Source organism: Typopeltis vanoorti, chromosome 3 (assembly GCF_054136105.1).
Source record: "Typopeltis vanoorti isolate ZY-2024b chromosome 3, IOZ_Tvanoo_1.0, whole genome shotgun sequence".
In the NCBI taxonomy this organism is placed as follows: domain Eukaryota; kingdom Metazoa; phylum Arthropoda; class Arachnida; order Uropygi; family Thelyphonidae; genus Typopeltis; species Typopeltis vanoorti.
In genome coordinates this window covers 133,608,454-133,630,638 of record NC_143551.1, presented here as the reverse complement: position 1 = coordinate 133,630,638, position 22,185 = coordinate 133,608,454, and the positions used below count along the sequence as shown (strand labels likewise).

The window sequence follows — 22,185 nt, the reverse complement described above, 5'->3', positions numbered from 1 at the left end:
CACCCAAATTAGTAAAAAAACAGGTGTCAGATCATAATCAGCAGAAAAAAATTTTTTTTTTGTTGGCCAGTGTTATTAATGGTATTATTGAGAAATTAAATTTATTATTTAAATAAAAAATGTGTGCTACATCGTACTTTTTTCTTTCTTTTTCAATACTTACTACAAATACGGAAATCATACACATCTATAAAACTTAAATTTTTCAAAATTATATTATACCATTAACAGTCTATAAACAGAAGCAATAGTGGAGCTACAATATAGTGTGTGTGTGTGTGGTGATTGGGATGTGACTATGATATTAACATCATGAGTGATAAAGTAATATTAGATTCAAAAGTATCTACATTTGTTAGCCTAATTTCTCTCACATTTCCATAAAAAACCAAGTATGTACAGTCTATCTTGGGGGGGGGGGGGGAATACTAAGGTATGTCTAGTCATCTCTTATCAACCAGTGGAAGTGAAAGAAACAGGACACAAAAAATATATACTAAAAATAAGATGCCCAAATGAATAACTTGCATCAGATTACAAAATAAAAAAATTAATTCCAGTTGTTTCTGATTATGCCCAGTGAATGTTAATTTATACATTTCTTTATGTTAGTGAGTATAATGTTATGCATTAATTATGAATTCAAGCTGAAGACATGATCAAATTAATCAATGAAAAATAAAAAGTGGTCATAATGCCAAATAAATCAAATGATCTAAAATAAAATAAGCATAATTCTATGTAGAATGTATGGAGCAATCATTATAATATGGAAATTGACAAAACACAAAAGTATATGTATGATTATGTTCTTTTTTTTTATTAGAATATTAATAGTAAACAAAAATGATAATTAAAATTGAACCAAGAGAAACTGATATAAAAGGATTTATCATAACTAAACAAATATTATATGCTGCCTCCAAGAGTTCAAAGACACCAGAGGGTACTCTGTCCCACACAACATTACACTACACAACTCACCATCAACACTATACTGAACAAACAAGAATGTGTTGGCAAATTAGGATTAACTAACCAAATCGTATTCCTATTGGCTTAAACCAAAATCCAAAACGATGATACATGAGAGAATTTAATTCCAGTTGGGGCATTACCTGATTAAACAAAGCTCCCTCTTGTTTTTCACAGAGAACAAGGGCCCATGACAAAAAGTTAGATATTGAAACAAATCCCAACTCAACACCTGCAGACTTCTAGATTGGCATCAAGAGAAAAAGAGATCTTCTGTCTTGGCTCTTTGCTATTCTTCTGCTGAATATGCCTGCCTGTATGGTCCAGATCCTGCCATGGTGAAAAACTTGACCCAGCATTGAATGAAAACTGCTGCTTAATTACAGCATGCCTGAAACCAACACCACTAAAAGACCTGTATATTTTGGTTAGTATTGCACCCCTTCAATTTGAAGATCTGCATTCTCAGCTAACAAAAGAAGCAGACAAATGAATGATGAACGCCACCCACTATTTGGCCAGACCACAATACCCCAACGACTAAGATCCCAACATAGCTTCCCAGCAACTGTCGAACCACTTAAAAACCCTCCAGAGACAAGACTTCAACAATGGCCTTCACTATACCCCGAGAGTAATACAGGTATTCCAACAGCTGGAACATCTTCCACATGGTGCCAGCTTGGACTGGAATACTTTGAACGACAGGATGCTGCAAACAAAACCTCATCAAATGGGGCTACCTCACTCGACCAGATAATTGTGAGTGTGGAACACCTTTCTTGTCCCCTTCATCACTCACCTTGCACAAAAGACGACCTTATATCCTGCACAGGAAGAGCAGTTGATTGTGCAAGATACTGGAGGAATATCTGACCATATTTATTGTATATAACTTATGTATAGTTTCCTTTTTCTTCATATTTTACTTACTATTCTCTGTATAATTCACCTACGAAATTTAAGCTGTTCTCATTTGTAATGTATCACTTACTTACTACTGTACCACTTGTATTTGAATATGAAATAAATAAATAAAGGGAGAAAGAAATGGAACTAGCAGAAAATTGGATTGAAAGTTTCTGGCAAAGTATCAGATCAACATGATAGCATTATTAAAAGAAAGAAGACAGAAACAGGTGAATTTTTTTGAGAAACAAATACAAGATGTTATATTCAGCAAAAGACGATAAGGAAAAGGAGTAGCTATAATATTCAATACTAAATATAAATCATCACTCTACTTGATACTGTCTATATAGTATCAAGTAGAGTGATATGGGAAAATATCTGAATGGGAACTAGACAATTACTTATTTGTGCTGATGGTCCCACAGAGGGTTCTACTAAGGAAGAAATGGGGTAATTTTTTTGAGGTCTTAGAGAAGGCAGCTGACACAGTTCTTGGTTCTTGTTGCAGATCTAAACAACAGAGGAGGAAATGATTACCAGATGTAGAGAAATATTTTTGGAAAATTTGGAGAAAATTGCAAAGCTAATAATAATGGTAAGTATTTTCTGGATTTTTGTTCAAGACATGGACTAGTTATTACTAGCACAATGTTTCAACATAAAGATGTACAAAAATGTAGATGGGAAAAGGAGAACAGTCACAATGACAATGTTATTACTGCTAGTGATATTTTCATGATGGTTCAAAACACACCTGTATACAGAGGATTTGAAAGTGGAAGTGATCACCATTTAAGTAGGATAAAATTGAATATCACAATGAAAAGAAGTGTACAAGAAAGTTTTGAAATTAACAATAAGTTGAGAAGCTTTCAGAGGTGAACCATGGACTCAAATACAAAAACATTCAGGAAAAAAAAAAGTATCAAACCCTGAAGAAAAACATTGATTGATTCAGTCTGAGAGGCATATGGTAGGGTTATCTGCAAGAATAGAAAAATCAGAACTCCACAGTGGACTCAGGAAGTTAAAAAGGCAATGAAGAAAATAAGAAAGGGTATTGAAAGTTCAGCAAAGAACTGTGTAAAACTAGCTAATATTGAAAAAGTTTAGAAATGAAGGAAAGAAACTTGTGAAGTGACTCAGAAATGATAAAGGTAACATCAAAACTGAATATAAAGATATGCTAGATATCTGGAGTGATTACTCTGAAAGACTGTTAAATGAAATAAACAAAACTCATGGTACTTTGGTAAGAACACAGAAAATAAATATCAGGAAGGTGGCAAAATATTCTTGAGAATATTGAAAAAGCTTAGAAATGGAGGAAAGAGTATTGTAAAAGGATTGTAACATCAAAAGTGAAAGATATTCTAGATATGTGGAATGATTACTCTGAAAGATTGCTAAATGAAACAAGCAGTAGTAACAGCATACTGTCTTTTTCTATGTCAAATCAGGAATACATATCAATATTTGACATAGAAAAAGACACCAAAAACTTAAAGTGTGGAAAGGCAGCTGGGATCTAGATGATAGACCAGAAATGCTCAAATATGGTGGTATAAAAGATTTATAGTGACTACATTGCATAATTCAGAAGGCCTAGTGAGAGGGTCGAATTCCAGATGATTGGAGTAGATTTCATACTACCTATCTATAACAAAGCAAATAAGACTGAATGTGTGAGAATTACAGAGAAATTTCTCTGCTGAGTGTTACTGGTTAGATTTATGCAAGTATACTCGGGAATAAGTTAAGAAAAATTGTGGAAGGAAAGCTTAAAGAAGCATAAGCTGAGTTCAGGCCAAATAGAAAATCAGGACCAGATTTTCCCATTAAGACAACTAGTTGAGACATCTTGGGAATATAACATGGATTGGTACTTTTTTGTAGATCTGAAAATGGCATATGCCAGGATGCCAAGAGAAAAGCTTTTCAAAACATCACAGTTATATTGGGTAAATGGAACATTATACAGGGCAATATATAGTCTACATTTAAGTTGTAAATCTGCAGTTAGAATTGAAGGAGCACAGCAAGAGGGTTTGATTTTACATCAGCTGTGAGACAAGGGTGCATCTTATCTCCACTATTATTCAAGATGTATATGGATCACATTATGAAGGAAAGTGGTATAAAACCTGATGATATTATTATTATTATTATTATTAAAAGAGACTTCCAGGAAGTCAGGAACTCATTGAGGGCAGCCACATACTACATACACCAACTATCAACCCAGTGACTGCAGTCTACAAATTCTCAATTTGCCTTCATAATCAGTACTTCACAATCCTGATATCATTTTTAACACTTGCTCCACTGTATCAGAATCACACCAGAAACCAGGAGACTAGACCTGCACATAACAGTCCAAATGAGGTCTTCTTATCAAGGCCTTGTAAAGAGGCAAAATAACCTATGCAAAAGATAATTTGCAATTAAGCAAATTATCTTTTGCTTAATTGCAAAAGATAATTGCAATTATCTTTTGCATTATATTTGCAATCTATGTTACATGGTCCCTGAACTTCAACTTCCTATCTACTAACACTCCAAGATCCCTAGCCTGGTCAGTTTCTTCTAGCATAATCACATCAATATAATAGAACAGTAGATATCTAATCACACCAAAGTGCATGACCACGTCTTTAACAGAAACATCCAACATCTTGACAGTATATTCAAATCTAACACTCTTTGCCTTCAAGTTCCTTCTCTCACATGCTGCTTGATTACTTTTATCCCCCTTTATGATTACGCTTTTTGCACCCATTGCCTTTATTTGGTGATGCATTTCTTTGCCACTAGCAACTGATACACCAGGTCTGTAACAATATCTCCACCATGTATTTGATCTTGTTAGATTCCACCTCACACCAGATGGCTTCAAACTCACGTCATATGAAAAACTGTTACTAGTATTACAATCATAGGTCTCAACACTAACTGGATTGAAGTCATCCAATATCATTGGCAGCACCCCTCCCCCTCTCCTTCCTAAAAATACTGTACCCTTTACACTTGATATCAGTTGGTATGTCTGATAGCCAGTCTCACTAATGCCTACAATCTGAAGTCCCATCATACTGACCAAGGCAACAAAATTCTACCTGTTTGTTTCTGATGCTTGTAATTAAAAATCTTCTAATATCAAAATTAGAAATGTTAATCTGATGTCGATGAAGATGATGTTGCAGTTCTAAATAAATCCAGTACAAGTCTTCAGAATACCATAACTAAATTGAATAATTTCTCTAATAAATTTGGTATGAAATTAGTAATTAATAAAAACAAAAGCAGAATAGGCAGAAATACTGAAAAAATAAACTGCACCCTGAATATAAAATCTACAGAATGATTAAAACATTTCAGCTATTCAGGCATAATTTTTAGTGAAGATGGCAAATTAAATGTGGAAATACACAACATAATTAGTAAAGCTTGTATGGTAAGAAGTCAAAACTATTAGGATTATAGAAAATAAGATATGAGGATAGATTGAAGAAATGAAATCTACAGAGTTTGGGTGAGACTAGTTGAAGGGATAATCTGATTATGAAATATAAGGTGTTAAGAGTGTTTATCAGATAGATACTGTGGAATAAAGGTAGAATATGGGAAAGGGATAAGAGGTAAGTAGTCCCTGGAAGATAGGTATGATGACTGCATTACTTCAGATGATGGTGTGAATAAACAGCAGATGCTAAGTAATGTATGATAGATTTTGTGGTGCCTAAAGTGAATATCCCGAGATGATTATTATGGCTTCATGTAATATTAATTATTACAATAAGTCAAATGAGGGCTTGCCATCAGCTTTTTCATAATCTGTAAAAAACACTATATACAAGATAGTTATTTCCATTTTGAATGTCCTTATATTTTATTAAGCACAAATTAAGCTGCATTTAATTTGCATATGATGAAAGTTTACAGAAGAAAAACAAAAACATATTTCTTAAACAAATAAGAGAAAATGATAATTTTTATACATATATATATGTTAATGATACCAAGCTATTTTAAACCTGGTTTTACTCCATTTCCCAAATAAGCAAATAGACAAACAAGTCAAGTTTGCACCTGCAAGTGTTGCAAGTCTAGCTGACCCTGCACGTAGTGCAATACCAAGGCAACCCATGGTAAAAGTAGAATAAGCTCTGATCACTAATCTTAATATTTAGTCTTAATGGAAAGCACATCTCCTGGAGGAGATGTATGATGCTTTGTATTAAAGGCAAGGGGCCACTACCCAGACCGGTTTATATATATATATGTATATAAAACTATAGTTTAGATTGCAAAGATGAACAGCAATTCATATTTTTTCAATTTTACAAAAACTGACTGGCAAAAATATTTTGTAACAGCCAATATCTGAGCTTAAACCAGAAGAAAAATTCAGAAAATTATTTTCCCTTAATTTTTTTTTGTCTGTTACTCCTATCATGTTTTATTACTATGGAACAGGGGTTGGCAACCGGCGGCCCACATGCATTTTTGGCAGCCCATACTTACATGGCATGTGTCCCGTATTTTGAATTATTTAAATAATACATTTTATAATATGAATAATAAATTAAAAATAATTTTATACCTATACTTCGTGATATCTCCCGTGCAACTTGGAAATACTATTATTATTGAAGATTTACAAACGGAATTTTCAATAAGATTTGTGGATTTTCATAAAAAATAGCATCTAAATGCGATTATGTTTGAATGCTTTTAATGTCAACATTGATCGATGCTTACCAAAAAAAAAAAGACTAATCAGTTTCGCAAAGATGATCATATATTCCAAACTTGATATAATCAAACTAGTGATCTGAAGAAAGCTGTTATAAAAGTGTTATAAAAATAATATATTTTATATATTACAAATACATAATCAGTTCTTCCTTTTGTTTTCATCAGTAATGCATGACCAGTGCTATCATCTATTAATGTTTCTCACCTGTTTGTACAACTGCAAATAACATCCAAACAGTTTAAGGTAAGTAATGTGAGCAATTCTGTATAATTAATCGTGAAAATAAAAAGAGGAGTTAGAAAAGGTTGTATCCTTTCACCAAATCTATTTAATATCTATAGTGAGACGGTGATGAAAAAGATTGAAAAACAAAAAAAAAAGGAATTAGTATCAATGGTATAAAATACAACAATCTTAGATATGCTGATAATACCATTCTAATAGCAGAAAACAGAAATAAATTAATCAAATTACTGCAGCTACTAATTGGAGAAAGTCAAGAATTTGGATTAGATATAAATGCAAAAAAGATCAAATTTATGAAAATCTCAAAAGAAAACAGATCCAAGCCAGATATATTCATAAACAATATGAAAATTGAACATAGAACAGAATACAAATATTTAGGCACCTACTTTACTGCAGATGGAAAAGCAGATAAAGAAATAAAAATAAGAACAATCATAGCTAAAGATGCCTTCTGGAAAAATAAAGATCTGCTCAGAAGTTCTGTGGGTATCGAGACAAAGAAAAGAATGATATGAACATTAGTGTGGTCAGTTTTCACATATGGAAGTGAGATCTGGATATTCAAGAAGAGAGTAAGAAAACAGATAATGGAATTTGAAATGTGGTGCTATAGGAGAGTTCTGAAAATCTCATGGACAGAACATGTGACAAATACAGATGTCGGACAGAGAATGAGAACGCAGAGATCTTTATTACAGGAAATGATTCAGAGAAAGATGAGATTGGTGTGACATGTACTGAGAGGTTCAGCAGAACAGAGGATACTATCAGTTTTAGAAGGAAAAATTATGGGAAAAGGATCAAGAGGCAAAAAACGAAGGACATGGCTTGAAGATATAAGATCATGGACAGGATCACATGGCTATGCAGAAACAAAAAGGAAAGCCACCAACAGAGAGAACTGAAAGGACATGGTGCTGCACCCTCTCACTGAGGAAGCTACATGAAGAAGAAAGAAATGTGAGCAATTCTGTATAATTAATAGAGAACACTGGTCACTATTTTGTAAGTGTACAAAACATTATCAGTTAGCTACTCAAACTAATTGTGGTGAAAAACAGATATAAAGAAATCTAAAAGGAATGAAAGTGTCAAAATTCACCATATTTTGCAATATTACAAATTTTAAAATGCAAATTTTTATTAGCTAAATACTGCAAACAGTAACTTACCTAATTTCTTAAACAATAATTTTATCACACACCATAACTAAGTGCAAGACGTTCTTTTAGAGGTGGAGGGAACTGTTCAGTAAACCTTGTCCAATTTTCTTCTCCAACTTCATTTTTGAATCCATGGAGAATCTATCATCAAAAGAAGGTAACAAATAAATCAACAGTGAAATGAACAATTTGAATTAATTACCTAAATAAATTACAAAGTTCAATAAGGATATAACTGAGATACTAATAAACAGTGGACCCTAGGAGGAAATCTTTGAAAGATGCCTAAACCTTGAAGTGATTTCATTTTCATTTAGTATAGAGATAAAAAAAACCCCACCTAAATCTAAAATTTATTTTAGATAAAAGAATTGCCAAAAGCCTTATCGTACCCACTGAACTGAACTGATGTACTACAGCAGAGGTACCTAATCCATGGGCTGCATGTGGCCCCCGGAGCAATTCGATGCAGCTCTTGATCTCCCAGAAAGTTTACCTCTTTCAAATTTTTATATACATTTGACAGTGTCGACTATTTATAACCCTATGTGAATAAATGATGACTAAAAGCATCTATATTAAATTTCTCTCACATTCGTCCCAGCTATGGATATAGACTGCTGGTTGCTGACGTGTATGGGTGATTCTGTTTTTTTTCGGTTGTTACTTTTACCAGTTAATTCTGAAATGAATCTGATATAAAGTGATTACAGACTGTGGTAATCAGAGTTCAATATTTTGTATTATTGTGCATGAAAATAAGATAATTTGGTAAATAATAGATGTCCATGCTCCATGAAATTCTCGGTCAGTATACTCTGTGATACTGAGACACTGAAAAAAACTACCATAGTAGAGCAATAATCTTATCACAGTCATTATGTCACATGATATAAATTTTTATGATCTCCTGCGTATTGCTCGAAAAAAGGTTTCCACAATGTGCCTGCTTGTGTGAGTTGAATAAAAAAAAAAGTAAGGACAGATTTGGTAGGTGATATGTTAATCACTTTTTACATTATTATAAATTAATTATTACATAATTAGTCAACAGAGATTTTTTTTCTTTTCAGATTGATTTAAAAGTTTATAATTCTAAAATAAAGCACCCTTTAAGATTACTACATCAAATTTGAATTTAAAAAAAATGCAAAAAATAGTAGTGAAGGCCATTCTTTCAATGATAGCTGGAGAAACATTATTTTTTTTGTTTTGAACAATGAGAAAACATTTGTTTGATACGTAACAAAAGTATTAAGAGTTTTAAATTGTTCAATATCAAGAGGCACTATGAATCTCATCATAAAGAGTATACTATTTCAAGGAGATGTAGAAGTGAGCAAATGTAATTCACTTAAGAAATCTGTCATTAGCAAATTTTAAAAAAAAATTTAAAGAAAACTTGCCTACTGTCCTTGCTAGTTACCACATGGCTAATACATTTATGAGAACGGGAGACTGTTCACTAATGGTGAATTTGTAAAGAACTGTATGTTGAAAGTAACGGAGGAAATGTGTCCTGACAAATTACACTATATTCAGAATGCGAATTTATCCTCATACACCATTGCAAGGCATTTGGAAGAGATGGGATCTTTATAATAAGCTGACTGAAAGGATAAAAGAATTTCTCTACTTTTCTTTGGCTCTTGATAAAAGCAATGATATACAATACAGCTCAATTACTGACTTTTATCAGGGCTGTTGATGCAAATTTCGTGATCACAGAAGAATCATGTGCGAAAGACACTACAACTGCAGAAAACATATTCTTGAAAGTTTATCAAATCAATAAGAAATCATAATCTTAGTTGGGATAAATTTAAAAATGTGACTACAGATTGCACGAAAAACATGGCAGGGAAAACTTCTGGAGTGGTTGCATGAATTATGGAAGAAGTAGTGAAAGTTAATGTTGAAATTCCTATGCAATTTCACTTCATCATTCATCAGCAGATATTAGGCGGTAAATAAGATCATAAAATTTGAAGATGAGTGTTGTTGTATCAAGTGTTAGTTACATCAAGCGTTTTGGTTTGAATCACTGTCAGTTTAAAAATTTCCTCACCGAGTTTAATGCATAACATAAGGGTATACTTTATCATACCAAAGTTAGGTGGCTTAGCAAAGGAAAAGTCCTGAAGAGATCATTTTCTCCTCGCCATGAAATCGATATTTTTCTCACTGAAAAGGGAAGATAACAAGAAGAATTGTCTGCGCTAAATCAGGTTTGGGCTTTAGTATTCTTAACTGACATTACAGATCATTTGAATAATCTAAATTTCGGCCAGCCTGGTTAACATATCCGCTCATCAGCCAAAAGGCTGCAGGTTCAAACTTCCACCATGGGAATGGATGTGTTTGATTGTCTGTGGAAATACTAGTGGTGGTAGGCGGTAGATGGCATTAGTATAGTTGTGGTTAGTTGTAGTTGGTGAAGAGTTGTAGAGTAGGTGCCCTCCCTCGATGAGTCTTGGGATTCCCTGGAGGTGTTACGCAATAATAATAATAAATTTAAGATTATAAGGTAAAGGAAGATTAGTTTCAGATATGTATTCTGAGGTGAAAGCTTTTGAGGGGAAGTCAAACATTTTGGCAAAACAGTTTAACAAAGATAATTTTTCACACTTCTCTTGCTGTAAATAACTCGAATCAAGCAAAATAATGGTTTCTAGTTCGACTTCGGGACCTCTGTAGCTCAGTCAGTATAGACCAGTGATGGCGAACCTTTTTACCTAGGTGTGTCAAACATCTTTTTTTTTTAAATATTGATGTTGTTGATGTGCCACTTGCATACATGCATTATAAATTTAACTACTTAATCATAGATATCATATTAGGCTTATACTTATACATATCATATTAGGCTATTTATTTAATAGGACATTGATATACAATCTATGAATTCATATTATACAATTAATTTAATAAACTGAAATTATTGAAATTAGTTTTTTCATCAGAATACCAATATTTTTCAACATCCAAGGTGTGTCACCTGAAGCGCGTGTCATAGGTTCGCCATCACTGGTATAGACTAAGCCCTTTAGTCGGAAAGACATGGGTTTGATTTGCACCCATCACGCCTTTTCGAATGAAAGGTCAGTTCACTGGTCTCATACGGTGGAGGAGAATTTTTTCTCCCGGTAGCTTGGGTTTTTCATCCCTCAAAACAGGCAAACCAGTCCGGTGAACACACATGGCTACAGTCATAAATATTTATGGTATGACAAGGAAGACAATGGGGAACCACCTGGCTTCATAATCATCTCCTACTATACTAGGAGATGATCATATTGCTACTACAGTTCGAGTTCAAAAAGGTGTACTGAAGAACTGACACTCTTGCTAGAATTATTATTATACGGCCACCTCCATGGAGTCCGAACACTCATCGCAGGAGACTCAATTCATCAATCATACCTCTCCTTGAATCCATTCCACTCATTCACAACTCTCCAAGCAAAACGTTTAGTCCTCACATCCCTACTAACTTTATTCAACTTTCAGGGGATGATCCCTTGTTTTGGTTCCTCTAACCAAGTGCTGAAACATTTCTCTTGCACCTATCCTATAAAATCCTTTAAGCAACTGAAATGTTTCTAACATATCCCTCTTTTTCTCCTGTCAATGAACTTCTACAATCCACACACACCCTCAATCTCTCATAAGGAACCTTCCACAGGACACTCACCTCTGAATTCTCTCCACTGCTTCCTCATCACCAAGAAACCCAGGGGACAGACTTGAGCACAGTAATACAGATACATGTGTATCAAGGCCTTATAAAGAGGAACAATTTCCTTATCTCTACTTGTTAAAGTTTAGAGGACATATTGCTAAGGTAGCCCATTAGATAATTGACTATTGGAGTATAGTGGCATCAACGTGATACATGGCTTGTAATCTATTTATCTCAAAATGCATAACTTTACATTTCTCCACATTAAACTGACAGCCTATTTAAATCATCCTGCAAGTTCTCCACATCGCCTTGATTAACGATTACTCTACCTAATTTCACATCATCAGCAAGAAACTGAATATTTCCTTTCTAATTATTTCCTATATCATTTATGTACAAATTAAACAGCCATGGTCCCAGCACTGAACCTTGTGGCACACAACTAGTCACCAGTTTTTTGCCTTGATTCTGCCCCTCCACATGCCACTTTTTGATATCTGTCTAGCAGCCACATTCTTATCCACTTAACCAGTCCAGTGTCTTATTCATCCCCATTTGTTCTAATTTGCATAACTGAGTTCCATGTGGCATTCTGTCAAATGACTTTGCAAAATCCAGCAAAATTATCATGTAGCCATTTCCTTTATCCAACTTTATCCTTTATCAGCTGTTGCTCTATTATAAAAACGTGAAAGAGAATTCTCTTTCTACGCGAGTTTTTTTCCGTTATTTATTGTGTACCGATCTATTATAAAAAGTTAGTAAATTATTAAGGCATGACCAAGCCTGGATTCTGCCCCTCCACGTCTCTTTTTAATATTAAACAGCAATAGTCCCAGCAGCCACCCTCTTATCCACTTAACCAGTGTCATATGCATTCCCATTTTTTCTAATTTGCATAACAGTGTTACATGTGGTATTCTGTCAAATGCTTTTTCAAAATTGCGTAGCCATTTTCTTTATCCAACTCAGCTGTTACTGTATTATAAAACGTTAGTAAATTACCAAGGCATCACGAACCCTTCACAAAGCCATGCTGACCCTCATACAGTATCATATTTTTATCTACCTACTAACTTTCACCCTACAATGTGAACTTGAAAGGAAAGTATTCAGTATTACTAGATTTGAGAACCGGATACAGACTACCTTGATCTTCAATTTTAGCAGAAAAATTTTCTTTATACTTCCTTGCTGATTGGTCACTAACATTTGCAACACACATGATATTTCTTTCAGTTTTGAGGACAGAGGATACGCTGCCCATTGTTGTAATCGGCTTGCAGGCAATTTTTATGATCGGTCATAAACAGCGGTATTCTCTTTCCCGATTGTTGAAAGATTTCGATGTGTGAAAATTAACGATAATTCATGAATATTTCCATGTTTAAAAATATGTCACTTGGCCACTGACATTTGCTACACAGATGTCATTTCCTTCAGTTTTGAGAACAGAAGATACACCGCCCATTGTTATAATCCACTTGCAGGCAATTTTTAAGACTGGTCATAAACAGCAGTATTCCCTTTCCCAAATGTTGAAAGGTTTTTTCGATGTGTGAAAATTAACGATAATTCATGAATACTTCCACATTTAAAAACACATGGCTTGGTCACCAACATTTGCTAGACAGATGTTAATAGGCATTCTGGGTCTGAGCTTTTCGACATATTCACGAATATTATTCTCCTCAGAATATTTCGACTATAAAATATTTATTCATGAAAAATGCTTAAAAAACTAAAATGACAAATTACAGGAGAACTTCTCGCAGAACACAGTTTGGGAAACCCTGTTCTAGAGGAGAAATGTGAAACTTTTTCCAAGCCACTTCTGACCATCAATAAGCAAGGCAGTTGTCTCACACTGGGTGATGAAATTCATATCACACTTAAAGACAATCACAAACATCAGTACCCAAAGCAGGATTTGAACCTACACCCTACTGGTTGGAGAGGGTATATGCTAACCTCTCAGGCCAATATTTCATTAATTACTGATTAGCTAATTATTTAATAAATTATTTTAAGAACTGATCATCCTTAAAATTTTAAATAGTTGCTCAAAATGTCAGCATTATTAACCAAAACAACTTTTGAACATAATAATTTTACATCATGTTCAGATACAAAACTAAATGACTGCTTTCCTACAGAAACTGGTACATCAATAAAAGCTTGTCAATTAGGAACAATATAGTTAGAAAATTGGCATCATTATTCCTCGACAGCTGCTTTCATATTGCCATTACAAAAATTGCAAATAGATATGAGCATAATCTTTCAAAACATAGCTGGCATTTGTCAAGTAAATGCATACAATTAAACAGAATGGACTCAATAATACAATAAAACACAGCTGACAAACTTCAGAAACCCTTGTGAGAATTAGACAATGTAATCGGACCAGTTATTGGCATGATGTTGAAAGTCCCCCCCCCAGTTACATTAAAGATGCCAAGAAATTATATTCTTGGTTTCATCCTTTATCCAAGTGTAAGTAAACAAAGTCTGTATATAAAGTAACTGAACAACTGGGAACTTGTATTCAGAAACTAATGACATCACATCAATTGTCTTAGTATCCCATAATGCAAGGCACATATCCTTACAGACATGTATAATGATATCCATTACGAGAAGGGTCATTACCCAGACTTAGAAGAGATACCAAGGTTCACTCATAATGCTACTGACTTCAAGGGTTAAGCTAATGCTTTTTTTTATATTCTCCACTATCTAATAGGGATACAGTGAGGGAAGAAATTGATGAGCTGTTTGCTTGCCCTGAAAGGGAATGGAGATTATGCATCATTACTGGAAAATTAATATGACTTTTGGTCTTTTGTGTTTGGAAAGATCCGTTTTGTCATAGTTTACAGCTTGCTGAACCAGTTCACTGGGGTGTGTAGACATATTTAGGAGAACTTCGTGGCTTTTGCATTCCTCGCGATAATCTACAAAGAGTCTGGAGAGAATTTAGTTCTGTTCATCGATGAGTGCAGTAAGAATGGTTTGAGTTTCATGTAGGAATCTTTTTGTTGAGGTCAGTGAAAGGATTGGATCTGCTGAAATCTTGTAACATATTTGCCAGAGAGGCAGTGATGATAGATGTAAGATTTGAATGTGCTGCTGGCTGATTCTGCTCCTGTGTTGTCTTCTTTGAGAGGGGCACGTCAGCATATGTCATTGCCATTGATACATCAATGATACTGTCATTGATATCATCTGTTCAGCCCCCTAATCTTTCTCAGGACTCTCATATCCATAAGTTAAAATTGGTTTGAACACTGTCGTGTATATAGCTAGTTAGTGTTTTGACTATTCTCTCTCTTATTCCACATAAATTTATTCAATTGACTTCCTACAATACCAGCTTTGCTAATTCTGTCTATTTCCAAATTTAATTTGCCAGCTTCACTAAAAAATACTGATAAATAATAAATTTTCAAATAAGCCTTATTTAAGTTTGTTCTGAATTTTTTTTAGAAATCTTCTGGTCAGGTAAGAAATGCAGGTATATTTTTGTATAATTCTTGAACAAAGATTTTCACAAGACCAAGCTTAATATTAATGGAGACAGAAATGTTTTCTTAGAGTTCATGAAGAGCTTGTGTTTTATGTTATCTTTTTCTAGCACAAAATATTTTTTGGGAATGTTATACTTTCTTGATGTTCTACTCCAAAGCTAAGAGTTAAAGTTCTAATAGCTTTTCTCACATTAAGAAATGATTAGGTACTCCTGATTGCATTCCTGCTGCACATATTCTACCAATGTTCTATCATTTAACTTATTTAATAAATTTTTAAAGAAACTAAGAAATTACTTGAGACATTATGACTATCCTTATCTTCAGTTTTTATGTCACCTTTATGATCTCTGACTCCTTATGTCATTCTCTTTTCTCCATATCTTAGCAGTCATATGATACTTACTCACAGGCACTCCCCTAACATTTGTGAGCACAAGGACAAGAATACAAATGAAGGCTCACATATCGTATGTCTACATATTTAAAAGTTATAAATCAAGTTAACAAATTATTATATAAAATAAGTTTTATCATCCTACCTTGACAAATATACATTCATAATGACAAAAATTTAAAAATGTGTAAAGATATTGTTTTTATATGACTGAAAGTCAGCAAAATATCAAAGATGACTGAATTTAATTATTATTGTGCACATCTTGGTGATCTGTTAATGGGCTGGCAATGTTTCGATGAGTAATAAAATAAAGGCACACAATTTGTAAGTAATTCACAAATTATTAAACATTTACTCCATAAAATTTTATGTTTTTTACTCAGTAGTCCTATGATATTTACACATTCCATGTCCCCAAATCTTCCATGTTGTTTAGCTATTTTTTAATGTATAAATAACTTAGAAAGAAAAAAACAAAACAAAATGTAGCTTTCCTACATTTTCTTTGTATTCTATAGGAGCACATGTTGACTCACAAGCAAACTCACTGTATGATTTCTTCATTTTATGGACTGCTTCTTGAACTTCCTACATTTGCTATAGAGTTCTTTTCTTCTTCTAATTTTTTTTTTTTTTTTTTTTTAAATCCTTGCAGACTGCTTCGACCATATGCTTTTCATTAGTTGATCAAAATTTATTTAGAGTTTGCTACTTAGTTTCCAAGGTTCAGTTCTGTTTTCAAAGTCTTTCATTTTTCACTACTCCTATTTTTATTAAGCAAATATAATTTCTTTCGAATATTACATAACCATTGGAAAACTTGCTACAACAAATCCGTTTCAAGCATAACAACTCACCAGCAGCCGAGCTATAAAGCAGAGAGAAAATATTATAGTAATTTCATAATTAGAGGTGCAATGATTAAAGATAGTAGCGATACCATTAAAGTGTAAAAAGGGAAAGAGTTAATAATTTGGTAGGAACAAATAATTTAAAAAGTAAAAAGTTTGGAATGTGAGGAGGATATGAAAGAGTTGCTGAAAGAAGTGAGAGAGAGAGAGAGAGAGAGAGAGAGAGAGAGAGAGAGAGAGAGAGAGAGAGTAAAGTTTATTTTTTACTTGGTTAGGGTATAATAAATTTAGTTTAATCCTTTATCCAAGTGTGAGCAAACAAAGTTTGCGCCTGAAGTATCTTCAGGACTGGGGTAAGGTGGTACAACACCAGGGCAACTCGTTGCAAAGAGTAATTTATTAAAAAAGGGTGGCACACCATTTGGCAACTCCTATAGGTGGAGATGACCTTGCTAATGCTTCTGCCTGGTATCTCCACTTGGGCCTGGCTCCCACTGAAGAGACCTCAATAAAGGTCGAAACTAGTCTGGGTAGTGGCCCTTCCCTTAATGCATAACATTAGACATATCCATAAGGAGATGTGTTTTGCATTATAGGAGACACTGAGACAGGAGTGTTGGTAGCTTTCTCCACCTTTGCAACGAGTTGCCCTGGTGTTGTACCACCTTACCCCAGTCCTGAAGATACTTCAGGCGCAAACTTTGTTTGCTCACACTTGGATAAAGGATTAAACTAAATTTATTATTATTTAGATGGAGTTAACTTCTTTAATAAATTTTTAAAGAAATTAAGAAATTACTTGAGACATGATGACGATGTCCATGATTGATGAAAGAATTTGGAGTCAGATGTCTGGGAGTTTTTACAGTAGGAAAACGGAAGTGCAAAATCAGGAAAACTAAGGTTATTGGCAGGCACCCTTGAGATAAGTGAATGAATGTCAGAATGCAAAAGACCATCAAAGAATGCTGAATGAAGTTTCTCAGTCTCAAATCTGAATGAGACAATCACCAAAAAAAAATGCATGTTTATTTGTCATCTGTGGGCCAAATGGGATATTGCAATTCCTGCATACTAATGCCAGAGGCATTAGGAACAAGAATGAGAAGTCTCTTGCATTGGTTAGCTGCTTGCAATGGACAAATATTATAGATATCACTGACACCTGATTAATGGAACAAATACTGTTACAGGGACAGAATGCAATGAATACTGGGAAGACAGTGAGAACAAAATTAGGTGAGGGAATGAATAGTATAAGTGCAATTTCTTCTCTCAAGGGGTTTCCTCCTCCTCCCTCCAGACATTTCAATCCTTTGGCACCACAAAAGGCACCAAGTGGGATGAACTCCGGAGCTTCTACTGTTCCTTTCCATGGTCAGAAATGTTTCCACTCTTCCAGTACAAACACTGTTCTGAGTGAGCCACAGAATAACCCTCACTGGCATAAAAGCATTGATTCCATCCAAAAGGTTAAACTGACCTGCTGGCATTCTTCTCTTCCAAATCCTGCACAGATGACAAGACACATCATCCGTGTCTTGCCATCACCTCCTATTATACCAGCAAATAGCATCATATGATTTCTGTGGTTTTCAGCAAAAACAACATTAAAAGAATATTAAATAATTTAGACATTAAAACTTCTAGTACCAATGGTATCTTCCACAATCTCTTATACTCAGCTGGTACTTATCCCAATGCATGGAAGGAATCATATATATCCAACCTATTCCAAAACAGGTACATAAAAGTTGCCATCCAACAAATAAAGGAGAAAGTTATCATGTCAACCAGTATGGATTTCCCCACTCTAGATTCACAGCTGACTCTTAGCCTACATCACCCATAACTGGCAGTGTAGCATGAGAAGATTAGAGGAAATATGTGCTGCCACTGAATATTTTCACAGCATTTGATCATGTCTGGCAATGAGGTTTACTCAGTAAATCACCATCCTTTAGTTCACCTTCCAGACTCTATTTTTTTTTCTCCAAGATCCCCTCAACACACAAAAGGTTTCATAAACAATCTATAACATGACAGTGTTGTGTTTGATCAAGTGGGTAGAGAGAAGAAAGGAATCAGTTAATGTGTTTCTTGAAACAGTGGGGACTGTATTCATTGTAGAAAAGAGTACAAGGAAGACAGTTCCAAAGAACAGAGGAGGAGAGAATGAAGGGAAGAAATGAGAATTCAAGCTCACTTTTTGTGCTCCACTGAAGCACTGCTGTCTCAAGAAGGAAATTATATTAAATCCACCTTCCTCACTAATGTTTCAGATCTTATGCCATTGAAGTTATTAACAGCTATAGGGGTTCCTTGTCACCTATCTCCCGAGAAGAAGCCCAACATGTTACCATTCTTTATTAAGTTTCTGAAGAAATAGCCAAACAGATTAGATCTTGATCTTCACGTATCCTTTTGTCTTATCAATAAGATTTTTACTTTTTTGGCTCTTCAAGGATAAACTTCTGCTTTTGACTCACCCTGGAATTCAGTTCCCATATGGGTTATCATATTTTGACCAAACTGGACTAGCAGAACATGCCAACTCCACTAAATATTGAGTCATGAGTAATTGGGGGGGGGGGGGGGGACAAAAAAATTAAAGCCCTTCACAAAAGCAGTTATCTAATGGAACATTTACACAAAAGTAACAAACGGATTTGGAGGAAAATTGTAGATAGGAAGTTAGTAATGATGTAATTTTTTTCATGTAGTACTATCATATCCTGTACACCCCTTGAGGGTACATGGCAGGAATTTGATGATGATGATGACATTTACACAAAGAAAGTTGTAAAATCTTGCTTCACTACCTAAATCTGAATAAAAATTATGGTCTGAAGTTATATCCCCCCCCCCAAGGAAAATAGTTCTTCTCCACATGTTTTAAGAATTAATATCTCTAGTTTAAATTTATGTAGTTAGGATCTTTGCATATATTACACCATACTGCTGCACATAATATGTACCAATAGCTCAGGTTTTTTCACTGTTGAGTCTTCCAGTTATTTTTTCTACTTGTTGAATTTGAAAACTGATGATGCCCTAGATACCAGAACAAAAATTTTATGTTAAATGAAAAGTTTTAAGTAAGTTATTCCATTATTAGTAATTATTATTTAAAAGAATTAGCTCACTTAGTAACTCATCCCACCTTAGTAATATAGAAATCATGAGATAGGATCAGGTTTCTCTCTCTGGACTGCCATTTACCTCCATGGCATAAACACATTAAGTTTCACAAGCTCTTATTGTGATGTGTTTATGCCATGAGAGGCTCCAAATAAATGCCAGTTCAGCAAACTAAGCATTCTTTTCAGCTAAAGATGCTTTTAACCTATCCAGGTTAAAAGCATCTTAACTCTGCACAAATTCCAAACATGCCAATTCTTAAAATACTATCTGCATTTTTTGGCATGGTCCACCAGAAAATTTCTGGTGATGTCCAGAGAAGAGTGATTTGATTGATAAATGATTCTTCCGTCACTGATTTACTTCAACCTGTCTTACAGATGCACTGTTTTAAGCTTATCTACTACAGTGAATCAGGATACGAGGGTGGTCTGTAAAGTTCTCGGTATTGACATAGATGACAACACTATTAGCAAGATTTTTTTTTTAAGTTGGAACATCTGTCATAAGCATCTATGTGAAATTGCAAGTCATTCTATCAAGTAATTTGTTTTATACAGCTGTCTGAAGCAAAAGTGTTGTCTGTATCCCTTGAAATGGATAAAATTGAGTATCGTGTGGTTATAAAATTCTTTATAAAAGAAGGCTTACCACCAAAAGTCATTCGAAGTTCATAAAAGTTTATAGTTGCTCTTCTCCTTTGTTTTTGACAATTAAGAAATGGGCTGCTGAGTTTAAACATGGCTGTACCAGCCTTAAAGATGATCCACGTGAAGGATGTCCAAAAAGTGTAACTATACCAGAAATCATCGATCAAGGTGCGATATGGTATTGGATGAACGGCGAGTCAAAGTGCGTGAAATTGCTGAGACTAAAGGCATTTCAAAAGAACGTGTAGGATATATTTTGCATGAAGAATTGCAAATGAAAAAGCTTTGAGCAAGATGGGTTCACAGCAGATCAAAATCACACTTGCATGAAAAATCTCTGAACAGTGCTTGGAGCGTTTTAACAAGAATAAAATTGATTTTGTGTGTTGTCAATTTATTACTATGGATGAGACTGGGATTCACCATTACACACCAGAATTCAAACAGCAGTCAAAACAGTGGACAGAAGCCGGTTGTTCAGTGCAAAAGATGACACAAAGTCAATTCCATCAGCAGGAAAGGTCATGGCATCAGTGTTTTCAGATGATAAAGGCATTTTGCTTATTAATTATCTTGAAAAGGATAAAACAATAACTGGGGAATATTATTCCAATATTTTAACCAGACTAGACGAAAAAATTCGTGAGAAAAGAACCGGTTTGCAGAAGAAAAAACTTAACCTTTCATCAGGACAATGCACCTGCCCACAGAGGTATTTTTGGCAATGGGAAAATTTAGGGATCTGCACTATGAATTGTTGGAATATCTACCCTATTCCCCAGATTTGGCTCGTTCTGACTTCTATCTCTGCCCAAAACTAAAACTCTTCTTCTTTGGTCAGGGTTTTTTTTCGAATCAAGAGGTGATTGCAGCTGTAGAGGGATATTTTGCAGATCTTACTGAGAACCACTACAGGGATGGGATAATGGTGCTGGAGCATCGCTGGAATAAATGTATTAGTCTTAAGGGAGATTTATGTTGAAAAATAAAAATAATTTTGAAATTATAAATTTGTTTTTTCATTTAGGCCGATAACTTTTCAGACCACCAATATACATCGTTGAAAGTTTATTTTTCACTTGGTTAGAATATAATAAATTTAGTTTAATCCTTTATCCAAGTGTGAGCAAACAAAGTTTGCGCCTGAAAGTATCTTCAGGAGTGGGGTAAGGTGGTGCAACACCAAGGTGACTCCTTGCAAAGGTGGAGCAAACTACTATCACTCCTATCTTAGTATCTCACATAATGCAAATATCTCCTTGCAGATATGTCTAATGTTATGCATTAAGGGAAGGGCCATGACCTTGCTAACGCTTCTGGCTGGTATCTCCACTTGGGCCTGGCTCCCACTGAAGAGATCTCAATAAAGGTCGAAACTAGTCTGGGTAGTGGCCCTTCCCTTAATGCATAATATTAGACATATCCGCAAGGAGATGTGCTTTGCATTATGTGAGATACTAAGATAGGAGTGACAGTAGCTTGCTCCACCTTTGCAAGGAGTTGCCCTGGTGTTGCACCACCTTACCCCAGTCCTGAAGATACTTTCAGGTGCAAACTTTGTTTGCTCACACTTGGATAAAGGATTAAACTAAATTTATTATACCAATGTACATCATCCCTTCATTTGTAATTAGGCATATTAAAAATTAAAACATCAGCAGCTTCTTCTTAACATCTCTTTTCTGACTGCATACATGGAACCGCTTTCTCCTCTTTTATTCCATATACTTTGTCCTCTGGAACAGCCCTCATAATAAAGTGTTTCCCCTACTACTACTATTTCCAACTCTTCAAAGATAAATAGATTTCTTTTTTCCCAACTCTCACCTGCACATCAGTGCCATTGTATGAGGCACTGATGTGCCTCATA

General features: G+C 34.5%; 1 protein-coding gene across 3 annotated transcripts in view; it reads right to left on the bottom strand.

Moving 5' to 3' along the window:
* The window catches only part of Tnpo (transportin 1), a 491,580-nt gene that overhangs the window by 19,325 nt on the left and 450,070 nt on the right, over nt 1-22,185 (bottom strand). For all 3 annotated transcript variants that reach the window (XM_090390863.1, XM_090390862.1, XM_090390864.1), the window contains one exon: nt 8,068-8,199. In XM_090390863.1, coding sequence (XP_090246989.1) covers nt 8,092-8,199 — 108 coding nt within the window. In that variant the 3' untranslated portion in view covers nt 8,068-8,091. The remainder of the gene's footprint in view (nt 1-8,067; nt 8,200-22,185) is intronic.